General features: G+C 43.6%; 1 protein-coding gene across 3 annotated transcripts; it reads right to left on the minus strand.

Annotated features, from left to right (window-relative positions):
- Nucleotides 1-8: 8 nt before the first annotated feature.
- On the minus strand, nt 9-10,515 carry LOC309381246 (sesquipedalian-1-like). Of its 3 annotated transcripts, XM_081932006.1 has the most exons (3): nt 9,224-10,515; nt 4,644-4,702; nt 9-3,838 (listed from the first exon to the last, which is right to left on the minus strand). In XM_081932006.1, exons 2-3 carry the CDS (start codon nt 4,644-4,646, stop codon nt 3,209-3,211), a joined length of 633 nt encoding a protein of 210 aa, XP_081788132.1. In that variant the 5' UTR covers nt 4,647-4,702; nt 9,224-10,515; the 3' UTR covers nt 9-3,208. The 3 variants fall into 3 exon arrangements, with proteins under 3 accessions (XP_081788132.1, XP_081788131.1, XP_081788130.1); XM_081932005.1 differs by lacking the exon at nt 4,644-4,702; XM_081932004.1 differs by having other exon boundaries at nt 9-4,702.
- Nucleotides 10,516-13,117: the final 2,602 nt, after the last annotated feature.

The raw sequence follows: 13,117 nt of genomic DNA on the forward strand, positions 1-13,117 counted from the left end.
TCCCCGGTTAGATTTTTGCTGGGAGGAGGCGGGAGGAAGCTCCTTAGCCTCGGTTTCTTTTTCTGCCTCCTCGCTTCTCGTCCCCGCCCGACTTCAGGATCCTCCCTAATCATTGTGGGTCGAAAAGAAAAAAGGGAAAGAGGCGCTTGTTTTGAAGTGCCCGAGAGGAGGGAAGGGAGTGGGCGCCCGGCACACAGAAGAGCCACATTAAAGTGTGTAAAGAGCCGCATGTGGCTCGCGAGCCGCGGCTTGCCGACCACTGGGCTAGGCTAATTAACTAGGAGGGAGCTGTGAAGCTGATAAGGAAATACAGTAGTACCTTGCTACTCATCGTTAATTGGTTCTGGGAGGCGCAATGAATACCAAAAATAATAAGTACCAAACAATTTTTTCCCATAAGGAATAATGTGGTGAGTCACAAGGCAGCCGACACTGACAAATTCTAGCTGGTGCATTGAGTGCCAAACTGAGTTCAGGACAAAATTTTCACGTCAAAATGCGTTGAGTACCAAATTGGGTGAGTTTCAAAGCAGTTAAGTGGCAAGATATCACTAAATATTTCGCATCCCTTTTTTCTACAAATAATATCCATGAGATTCCTTCCCCTCTTCCTAGCCAATACATTCTGTGATTTTGTATCCCTCCAGATGTTGAAGTCAACTCCTTGGGTCTAACCTAGAGTTTCCTAATCTTTCTGGCTTTGCGGACTGGCAGAAGGGGGGGGGGGATGTCACAGGTGTAGTCCCACTTGCATGAGCAGTGGGTATGCGTGCCCACTGCGTGAGCTTGCCTACCATTTCTGCAGCCCAGTTCCAAATGGCTCAAGGCCCAACAGTGGACCACGACCCAGGGGTTGGGGACCCCTAGTCTAGCCAATGGGGAATTAATAGCTGGACATCACCTGGACAGTCATTTTCCTCTCACCTTTGTGAGTGTTCATGTTTCATTGGAAACATGCCAGAAGTAGGAAAGGAAAATGAAGCATGATATTCTGGAACTTAAAACAAGGAGTAAAATATAAATATGTCGGGATTATAATTATACCTATAGTTATATATTATATATATAATTAAACTGGGATTATTTTGGGAACCCAATTCTCTATTCTCTTTGTTGCCAACTGAAAACCCCCTCCACTAAATTTTCATTCTGGTATTGCATATATATATATATTTGCCTTAATTTTAAATAAAGTACAGTAGTGCATGCTAGGTGTTGGGTCATAGCACACAGTTCAGTTTTATACTTTTTTGTTGTGTTTAAGAATCCAGACAGAAAACTTTAAGATTTGAGATTTACTTCAGAATAAGTAGTATTCAACATCTTATCTCTGCTGTCTGTCAAGAGTTTCCTGCAAAAGGAAAGCAGGTACTCTCAGGGAGCACTCCCTCCATTGGCACCCAAAAATTATAACATCCTCCGCACTCTAATCTGCTACTACTGGGAGATCATCTTGAGAACCAATTTTGTTGTATTTAAGTACAATGACAATAAAGATTATACTTATACTTAGAATCGCTCAATGATTCTATGCAGAATCAGACTTCAGAAAAGGCGTGGACTCTTCTTGGAGTCTGAAGTAAGGATTTTCCCCCCACAAAGCTGAACTAAATAAAGATAGAACATCACAGATGCTGCAACTTGTAGTAAAGCTTGAGGAAATGCTTAATAAATGATACATAGAAAACAGTATTTCCACTGAATGGAAGAAAAAGATAATTATTGGGGAAACGCCATCATCCCTGATTTATCTACAGTGGTAATTGATAGCAGGCCAGAGAAGATCCTCTAACCTGGATACTGCTGACTTCAACTAATGATTAAGAGCCAAGGTGGTGCATTAGTTAGAGTGCAGTACTGCAGGCTACTTCAGCTGACTGCTAGCTGCAGTTCGGCAGTTCAAATCTCACTGGCTCAAGGTTGACTCAGCCTTCCATCCTTCCGAAGTGGAATAGCATATTATTGCTATTGTGCAGTGGTCAGAATTCAGTATTGCAGGCTAATTCTGCCCATAGCCAGGAGTTTGATCCTGATTGGCTCAAGATTGACTCATCCTTCCATCCTTCAAAGGTTGATAAAATGTGAACCTAGATTGTTGGGGTCAATATGCTGACATTTATAAACCACCCAGAGAATGTTGTAAAAGCACTTTGGGGCGGTATATAAGTCTTAAGTGCTATCACTATTGTTAATACTTGTTTAATTAGCATGTCTACACCCCGGTGGCTATCCTGGCTAGAAGTTGTCAGTTGTAGCCCCAGCTGTCTAGATAGTATCAGACAACAAAAACCAGTATAGGTAGCCTTTTTTTCAAGACTGGATTCCATGCTTTATTCTAAGCATACATTTAGGAATCTATGTATCAGGTTTCCCAGTAATAGACCCAAAGCAATCATAACTCAGAGGCCTAAAATTTCCTCGAAGTGTAAATTTATTAGGAATGTCATATTGGCACAGCTGGTGAAGACTCGACTCTGAAGGACCGGGAGTTTTCCCCACCCAAATCAAAACCCCACGTACTTGCCCCCAGGTTACAAGTCCATCCCATAGTTCCATCAACTCAGAGTCTCAGCTACGGCTGGCTCTTGTCCACGCCCTTCCAACACCTGGTACAGTGTCCTTGGCTCCCACAGGGAAGAATGTTATTTGGCTACGCATCCCCCCTCAAGCTTTCTCTTATCTCCCCCCTCACATCCCCACAGCTTCAACATGCTTGGCTATGGCAGCCCTGAAGATGCTCCCAAAATGGCTTCAGGGCTGACGCTGTGGTCATTTTTGTTAATAATAGGCCCCTGCGGTCTAGTATCGATCAGGCTGCAATATTTGTGGATCCCCCTCCTGCCTCACTGGAAATCATTATTTTGACCCTTGCTGGAAAAGATCCTGGCGGGGAATCACTCTTTCGTTCTGGATAGGTGATTTTGTTCACTAGACATTGGTGTAAATAAAACCCACAGTAAGAAACCCACAAATGTCCCTTTCCTAAGAAGAGATCTTGTTCTTGAACGCTGCTGCATTTCAGTCAAACAAACAAACAAACCCGGCTCCCAACTTTTTCCGAAGATGCATTTATTAAAAGTGTTTAAAGAAGAACCAATATTTTGAAACAAGAATGATCTTTTTCACTGACACCGACTCCACTGAAACTGAAATTGGCTGCCTCCAAATTCATCGGTCACAGCCAAATGTCTGGAGATTGCTGGTTGTCCTACATAAAATGCATCAAATTCTCCCGTGCTGGGACATGCTTCCTCTTTCCCTCCTGCCACTTTTTCCTAGCCTCTTTGACATCCTTCCCAAATTCCTGATGGAGGCAAATGAAATCTATGTGGGAGAATCTTCTTTGTTCTACCGGTTTCGGAGGTGGCAAGGAAAAGTGTGTAGCCTTGCAGCTTGCTTCTTCCTTAGAGTACTGTTGGCTCTTCAACTGGTGAAATTGGCTTTCTAACTCGGTAACCAACGCTCTGAGGTACTCGAATCTCGCCGTGCTCAGAGCTCGCACCCAATCTTCCATGGTCTCTTGATCCTCAGCTGCCATCTTATAGGACTGGTCAGGCAAGTCATCGGGGTAGCAGATTTTAAAAGTATGAGGCTCCGAGGTAGATTCCTGCAATTCCACCGTACAGCCTTCTAACACAATGAGGTGACAAGGAGCCCGGTCTCCAGACTGTTCCCGGCAGATAAGAAGATTTCCTCTGAGCTCACACCAGCAGCGCTGATAGGAAGCGGTGCGGTTATTTTTCTTGTAAAGGACACCCTGCCGGTCTGGGGGCTGATCCAGGTGGGAAGAGGTAAGGATGCTGGCGATGTGGAGTTTGGTGGTGGACTGGCTGTGAAACTGGAGAAAGAATCGTAGAGAGGGATGAGGGAGCATACAGACAAATAACGAGGAAGATGAAGGAGCTAAAAGAGGAACTGAGCTGAGCACTTATCCTTAAGCCAGGCTTCCACATGTGTGGAATTATATTTCCCCCAGCAACCTGAGCAAGTTATAGTTCACTAGCAAAGGATGTTTAACTCATTCTTAAAGAGCTGTGGTGGTGGAATGGTTAGAATGCAGTATTGCAGGCTAATTCTGCTGACCACCAGCAGTCCGATTCTCACAGGCTCAAGGCTGACTCAGCTTTCCATCCTTCTGAGGTCAGTAAAATTAGGACTGAAATTCTGGGGGCAATATGCCGACTCTGTAAACTCCTTAGAGAGGGCTGTAAAGCACAGTGAAGCAGTGTGCTTTAAGAAATGGTAGAAAGCCATTCAAAACTGTCTAGGGCAGGCCTGTGAAACTGGCAGCCCGCAGGCTGGATGCATCATGCGCAGGCCACCCATGGTCTCTAGGGGTTTTGAGGCACTACAGAGAAGTTCCTCCTCTTTGACCATGATGGTGATCGTGGCCATATTCTGCCCCCATCTTCCTCGCAGTTGGAGTTGTGACTCCAAGAGCACTAATACTTTTAGTGCCTCGTGACCTACTATGCACAAGGGGACAGAGGGATGTAGCTACTAGAGCATTATGCATTTACTCCATGAAGCCTCTTTGTCCAGTAGTCCAATCTCAGGAATGCTCGTGGGAATACTTCAACCCCCAACACTGAGGTAGCCAACAGCTGACCTAATTTTGACCACAGAAAGGAGAAAAAATTTACCATTTTTTTCTGTTGCTTGGTTTAGAAGGAGAAAATGGCAGAATTCTTGTCGATTTCACCTAGCGCGGGGAGAAAAAAAAACATGCAAGTCCAGTTTTCAAGACATTTTAATCTTTCAACTGTTTTTTTTTTTAACTTTGAAAAATCAAGTGCTCTATTTCTTTGATGAAGTTATTCTTTTCTTTCTTTCTTTTTTAAAGGAAAACAGTGAAAAGAGGAGGGGAGAGCAGAGGTGGTATTCAGCAGGTTCTGACCAGTTCTGGGGAACCGGTAGCGGAAATTTTGAGTAGTTTGGGGAACTGGTAAATACCACCTCTGACTGGCCCCTGCCAGCTGATCGGGTGGGAATGGAGATTTTGCAGTATCCTTCCCCTGCCATGCCCACCAAGCCATGCCCACCAAGTCAAGCCATGTCCACAGAACTGGTAGTAAACCTTTTGTGAATCCCACCACTGGGGGAGAGCCATATTTTTGGGCCACATGCCTCTCCCCTCCTCTTGTCAGTAGGTAGGTTGGAGAGGTGTTTGCTTACCTTGAAAGGAAAGGCAGCAGATGAACCAGGTATTATGCTAGCACTACTAGACAACACTACTTTTGATACAATAGAAAAAGAGGGAGGGAGGGACCTTTCTGGTGAGCGGGGGCAGGGGGCCGAGCAAGGATGACAAAATGTCATCAACAAAGATTAGGGGATTGGAGGCTAAAACATATGAGGAACGGTTGCAGGAACTGGGTATGTCTAGTTTAATAGAAAGAAGGACTAGGGGAGACATGATAGCAGTGTTCCAATATCTCAGGGGTTGCCACAAAGAAGAGGGAGTCAAACTATTCTCCAAGGCTCCTGAGGGTAGAACAAGAAGCAATGGGTGGAAACTAATCAAGGAGAGAAGCAACTTAGAACTGAGAGAAACTTCCTGACAGAACAGCTTGCCTCCAGAAGTTGTGAATGCCCCAACACTGGAAGTCTTTAAGAAGATGTTGGATAACCATTTGTCTGGAATGGTATAGGGCAGCGATGGCGAACCTTTTTTGGCTCACGTGCCACAAGTGGGGGGAGCACAGGGGGGTCGTGTGCAGGCGTGCTGCACCCATAATGCAACGCGCGACCCCCCCAGTGCGCATGCGCGCACAACGCGTGACCCTCCCATTTTTACATGCTTTTTTTGCCCTCCCCAGGCTCCAGAGGCTTTATAGGAGCCTGGGGAGGGCGAAAATAGCCTCCCCCCCCAACCCCGGAGGCCCTCCGAAGGCTTCAGGGACAGTCCGGAGGCTTCCCTGAAGCCTTCGGAACGCTTAAAACCACCCTCTGAGCAAACCGGAAGTCACTTCCGGGTTGCTCGGAGGGTCGTTTTAAGCGCTCCGAAGGCATCAGGGAAGCCTCCAGATGGTCCCTGAAGCCTCCGGAAGTCCTCCGGGGGGGCAGGGGAGGCTCTTTTCGCCCTCCCCAGGCTCCTATAAAGCCTCTGGAGCCTGGGGAAGGCGAAAAATAGCTTTTAAAAAGGTGAACTGAGCTGGCCAGCGCACGCATGCGCGCTGGCCAGCTGACAGAGCAGCGCCTCGCGTGCCCTGACAAATGGCTCCCCGTGCCACTTGTGGCACGCTTGCCATAGGTTCGCCATCACTGGTATAGGGTTTCCTGCCTAGGCAGGGGGGTTGGACTAGAAGACCTCCAAGGTCCCTTCCAACTCTGCTATTGTATTGCATTGTAATGTAATTAAACCACACTTTACTTGGGTTTGGCTGAGATGTGACTTCCCTGGACACTCAGTTTGATGTAGTGGTTGGGACATCAAGCTAGAAAGTAGCAGACCATAAGTTCTAGTCCTGCTTTTGCTACAAAGTCAATTAATGATAGTGGACTAGTCACTTTCAGCTTTGGGAACAAGGCAATGGCAAAACACTTCCAAAAACACTTGCCAAGAAAATTGCCAGGACATATCCCATGAATCACCAGAGTCCAAAACTGATTTGAAGCCATCAAAAATTGCCAACTTCATCATTGTGGCTTGGAACCTGTCAAACAGCCCTATGTTTTATTGACTACTGTATAGCAAAGGTAAGCTGAATGGGTGCCAGTCCATGAGCACTAACAGGCAGCCAAATATCCAAATCTACAATAATCTCAGAGAGAGATTAAGAAGCAGATAACACAAATTCTCCATAGCCCCTGTCATCCTGAATCAGAAAGTTTTGTTTGAAAATAAAGACAAAGGCTCAGAGCCAGGGAAAGATAATGGAAATAAACAGCATCTTCCTTCTGATGGAAGCCTGAATCTAACTTTGACATCTTTAAGAGGTGTGGATGTCAACTACTAGAATTCTGGGAGTTGAAGTCCACACCTCTTAAAATTCCCAAGGAAGAAAACTATTGTATTAGAAAATGGGGAAAAAAAATAAGCGAAGCAAGCAGAACGTTTTACTTCAGGAATCTGTGTCCCAGATTAGGTATATCTCTAGGCAAAACTAACATTTTAAGTTTTATCATGTCTGAAATGTATTCTTTCTCTGCAAGCTCAGTATTTGTATTTATTTATTTATTTTTGCAACTTTGTAAGCAGCTACTACTTCTACACTGGATCCAGACCAATGGCTCTGGTCATATTTTCCTTTGTATTTTTCTAAAGTCCCCTGGAAATTGAGTAACTTTATATTTTTCCCTGTTTTTGCCAATGGCATGGGAGGACTTAAAGCTAAAAAATGTCTTCCTCAAGTTGCATTTAAATTATCTCCAGAGCAGGATCTCCAACCTTGACAACTTTACGACTTGTGGACTCTCACTCCCAGAATTCCTCAGCCAGCCCATGCTGGCTGAGGAATTCTGGGACTTGAAGTCCACAAGCCCATGCTGGCGGAGGAATTCTGGGACTTGAAGTCCACAAGCCCATGCTGGCAGAGGAATTCTGGGACTTGAAGTCCACAAACGCATGCTGGCTGAGGAATTCTGGGACTTGAAGTCCACAAGCCCATGCTGGTGGAGGAATTCTGGGACTTGAAGTCCACAAGCCCATGCTGGCTGAGGAATTCTGGGACTTGAAGTCCACAAGTCATAAAGTTGCCAAGGTTGGAGACCCCTGCTCTAGAAGGACTGTCTAAAGGGAAGAGGAAAGCCACGTACCTCTAAAGCCCCAGGATTAAAGGCCCAGGATTTGGGACTCCAGTTTTTTTTTCTTTTAAATTGCCCGAGCAACATACGTGTGAGAATCCTCCATCCCACATATGCTGGAGATGGATGCCAAGAGGGGTGCCCCTTTGAAAACACTTGGTGTTGGCATGAACTACCAAGCCTATGCACCAAGACAGGAGACAGAGGTAATCCTCAACTTACAACAGTTCATTTAGTGACTGTTCAATGTCACAACAGCACTGAAAAAAGTGACATGATCATTTTTCATATTTTACGACCATTGCAGCGTCCCCTTAGACACGTGATCAAAATTTGACGCTTGGCAGCTGACTCATATTTATGACAGTTGCAGTGTCCCAAGATCACATGATCTCATTTTGTGACCTTTTGACAAGCAAAGAATGGGGAAGCCAGATTCACTTAACCAAGTTACTAACTTAACAACTGTGGCAAGAAAGTCCATCAAATGGGGCAAAGTGCACTTAACAAATGTTTTAGGCTCAATTGTGGTCATAAGTCAAGGACTAACTGTATAGACTGAGAAGGCTTCTAGTTTCAAACTTCAGCCTTTCATCCTAAAGGCTCAGTCAGCAGAGGTGGTATATAGTGGTCTGGATCGGTTCGCATGAACCGGTAGTGGAAATTGTGGGTCCAACCACCTGCCTCAGCTCTATGCTGTCCTATTTAGGCACATATTTTAGGATGGGTGCATGTGCAAAAGGTGCACCCGTGAGCAAAGCACATGCATAGAAGGCTGGGCGCATGCACAGAAGATGCACACGAGCCCACTTCATGTGCCTGAAGCATGCTGGCATGTGCTTTGCGAACCAGTGGTAACTAAATGTGCAACCCACCGCTATCAGTCAGGCCATTACATGGAAATTTAATGCATTCAGTTGGAAAGGACTACGGACCTCTAAAGATGAAGTGGGAGTTAAAAGTAAACACAAAATTAAAAATTGAGGACAATGGAAGGAAAAAGACGGTGAAAAAAAAAGAGATATGATTTGAATGAGGAAGTACACGAATCATTTCACAAAAGAGTGGTGAAGAAATACAGGGGAATGAAAAGAGACTTCGGAGAGTGGAAAGCCCGATACAAAGGAAATTAAAAATCTACGCTGAAGCAGTACAAAAAAAAATGTCATAAAAAAAAGTCAATGCTTTTGAGAGTGAAAGGAAAATGGTTTGCAAAGAAAGGGAAAGAGGCCACTTTTATAATGTTATGTCTCCTAGGTCATATTGCTTAATGAAATGACAGGCTGCCTTCAGACATGCCCAAATGGGGACTCAAAACAGTGGTGCAAGATTCTGAGTTTGCACAAAAAAAACATTATTTCAAAAGAGGCTAGGTAGGGCATTTTCAGAGATATTTAAAGTAAATTAATCACAAGATCCAGATAGGGGTAATGAGAGAAAAGTATGCAAGCACTTGCTGAATGTATTCAGTCCTTACCTTTGGTGCCAAATTCATCAGGTTTTCCCCCTTAGATTTTTCACTAGGGCTGTTTTGCTTTCCTTTCAATTCAAAAGCACTAATTTCCTAGGTGAAGAAGGTGGGACTAATGCTCACCTATGTCCTCTCTGCAAGTGGCATTAAAAGTCATTTGATCTCTTAGTTCAGAGTGGCAGAGATAAGAGCAGGAAATGACTTTGATCATGGTTTCTTGTTTTCTTCATCCACACCTCCCCACAAGTGAGTTTGAAGAACAAATGGCTAGAAAAAAGGAAGATAACTTGACCACGAGCTAGAGTTCTCACTGGTCCTAAAGATAACCAGTTTTAGGAGAAAAATAAATTGAATATAACACAAATTGTTCTGCAAAATAGAATCAAACACCTGAGGTAATAATGGGTTTTTATAGCACTCTATTTAAATGTTTGGACCTATCGAATTTTGCATGGATGAACCTTACATTTGTTTCGAATGTTTTTTTCTTTAAAAAAAACTTTCTATTTTCCTTTTTATTACTCATACTGTAAGCTACTCTGAGATGGCATCATGAAATGGTGAGGTATAGAATGACTAAAATCCTAATCACAAAAACAATTTTAGAAATTAACTTTTCTGCTTGCTTCTACAGGGCAGGTAGTTCAGCTTCAGAGTTACTGCAAGATAGATGGAGTTTAACTGGTAGGTGCGGTAGTCCTCCATTAGCGACTGCCTCAACCATTTGCAATTATGGCAGTGAAGAAAAAGTAACTTTATAAACAATCCTCGTATTTACAACCTTTGCACATGTGCAAAGCAAAGGAAAGCTGAAGTGAAATCATAAGCATAGTTGCAATTTTGCTTAGTAACCAGTTTGCTTAACAACCAATTTATTGGTTCCAATTATGGTCGCTAAAAAACAAATGAGGGAGGGGGGCACGATGGCTCAGCGGTTAAAGATGCTGAGCTTATCAGCTGGAAGGCCTAGTGTCAGCCCTGGAGCCATCTTTAACTTGGAATCTTCAGGGCTGCCACAGCGTTGGATCGGGAACGGGGTGGGGTGGAGACAGTATGGGATGTATAGCCACAACAACATATTTTCCCTTGGGAGTCAAGGACGTTCAGCCTGCACCTGGGGAAGCATGACTGGGAATCAACTACAGTTGGGACAGTGACCTGATTGGAGCGTGTGACGCCCATGTGGATGCAGGGAAAGAAACTTTGACTTTACTTTGGGTGGGGAAAAGCTGGGGGCTTCAGATTCAGGTTTTCCCAGATGTGCCAATATGACATCTCTAATAAATTCAATCTTTGTGGAAAACGCCTACCTTGGAGTTTTGATTTTGTTGGGGGTGTTACTTGGAACCCTGACACCTAGGTTTGAGAACCGAGCGTTGCGTGATGGGTGAGCCCACAACTTGCCCCAGCTCCTGCCAACCTAGTAATTCAAAACCAGGCAGAAGCAAGTAAATATATGTATCACTTTAGTGGGAAAGTAATTGTTCTGTACGTCTCAGCACACAGTCATGGTGGCCACATGACCAAGGAAGCATCTTTGGACAATGTTGACTTCCCTTAGCTAAGAAACAGAGATGAGCACCACCTCCTAAAGTCAGACACGACTAGGCAGGTGAAACCTTTACCTTCTAAACAAGAAATAGCTACATCCGACAGATTTTCAATAGTTTAATTTGCATATGTTTTGGTAGATTTCCTCAAGTCAGTGTCCTGATATATTTGATGTAAATTTAAAAACCTTCGGCTAGCTATACTGGTTGAGAATTTGTATGTTATATATGCATGACATCATCAACCAAATGGGTGAACTTAATCTATCTGATTATTATAATAATAAGTGAAAACTGGACTAAGTAAATCACATATAAATTAACCATGAGTATGGTTTATCTCTGTGCAAACAGATCTTTGCAAAAACTATTAACACAACAGAATTTGTTTCTGTATATCATTACTCATCTGTGGGGTACCAAATTTCAGTAAGTTGCATTAGGGGGAACATCTGGAGAATCCTGGCCTTTGTCTCATTTTCAAAAATTCAACATCAAGTATAGAGAAAAGGCAATTACCACATATCTCACTATAAGGAAGAATAATGAAACCTGTGACTTGTAAGATGATATAGTTTTGGATTTAATGCCCATCAATCCATCAGCCAAGTAGTAGTCACAATAATGTAAAACAATATTTTTCAAATTCAGCAATTTTAAGATGTGTGGATTCAACTCCCAGAATTCCACACATTTTAAAAGTTGCCAAGTTTGAAAAACAGATGTAGACCCACAGGGTCAGCACTGAATTAAAATAAGGAAGGGCAGCAATTATTGACAGAAGAAAGCAAGTGCATTTTATTTTTGCATAAGAACATAGGATGGGTTCTACCACAATAAGACCTGCTATATACCCACAGCAAATTATTATTTTTGATCCAAACTGGACTCTTGGGCTGAATGTCCTTTGTTCCATGGCACCCAGGTCACAGAGGAAAAAGAGCTGAACAATAACCTAAAAGTGAGTCTAAATGTTGCTTAAACACAGCAACTGGTTTAATAGGATAGTTGTAGTGCCCAGTCAAAGTTTTTTGTGCACCCCCATTGTTGTATAAGGACATCTGCATGCTGGCGGAACTGATAGAACACTGGAGGATAAACTACCTTGGCTGATCTCAAAAAGCTAAGTATGAACAAATGGTTAATATTTGAGTGGAATCAATCAGGAAATTTGTGTCGGAAGAAATGTCCTTCTGGGTTCGGCTCCAAGTGGGGAAAAAGACACAGGAGACATGGAGGCTGCTTGGAAAGATGGTTTTAATGGTGGACAGGACCACATGGCTTGAGTCCTGAACAGTAAAAGGTGATCACATGCTTCAATGTTGGTGGAGAAGAGAGGAAGGAAGAGAAGCTGAGACCCTGGTTTTATGCCCTCTCTGGCCTTTGATCTTGATCTTGTATTCTGATTGGTTGTCAGACTCCCATGGGGCCGTGCAGGGGCAACTCTCTAGGCTGTGTTTTGAATCCAGGTTTGGTTGAGTTCTCAGATGCCATGTGGGGAGTTGGGTAACGGGCCAATATTAACCTGCCTTAATCCCATCACTCTGGAGCTGAAGAGGAGAACTCTTTATTATGTAAAGTGAACTAGCTCAGGCTTTAGTGGCTCATTGATAAAGGGGGATGGGCAGGAAGCTACAGGAGCTATTTTCTCTTTAAACATGTTTCTTACTTTTCACATCCAGGGAAGTGTAATATTCTGCCTTTTCAATATTTCCTAGGATATTAGATTTTTGTGGGAGGGGGCTAGGTGATAGCTTTCCACAATCCCTCCTTTTTTTTCCAAAACATGTGAGTGGAACGCACATGTTCTTGACAAAAGATTAAAACTGGTCATATCAGGGAGACTTAATTTTTCTGATGGAAAGGCATTGAGAGAGACAGCAGAAGGATCCCTCAGTGGCTCCCAGAGAGCTTTCAACCAAGAAGGTCTAGCAACCAGGGCACAATTTCTGGAAAGAAATTTACAATATCCAATTTACCATGCCAATTAACATTAGATATCACTTTCTGTGAGCTTTCAGACAGGTTTCAAGCAAGCAGAAATCCCTAAATTCTTCACAGCTATGGTTTTGCCTTTTAAATACCTATAGGCTGCCCATTTCCAAGGGATGGTTCTTGAACCTGCTCTAGTTCTTATTTTAGTGAGGTCAAATTGAGTTTAGCTAGTGTGCAATCCAAGCTATTTAGTATTTTTTTAAAATTAGTCACAACGAGCCCAGGGACTCCTTCTCACGAGACCACCAGTGCAACATGTCCTGCTTTACTGGGCAACTGGGCAGCATCATTTTTTTTTGAGTCACAGTCAGGGTTTGGGTTTTGAAGATCCTTTCTGCTACTCTTCAAGTGGGGG

The sequence above is a fragment of the Natrix helvetica genome (assembly GCF_964273705.1).
Source record: "Natrix helvetica genome assembly, chromosome: Z".
In the NCBI taxonomy this organism is placed as follows: domain Eukaryota; kingdom Metazoa; phylum Chordata; class Lepidosauria; order Squamata; family Natricidae; genus Natrix; species Natrix helvetica.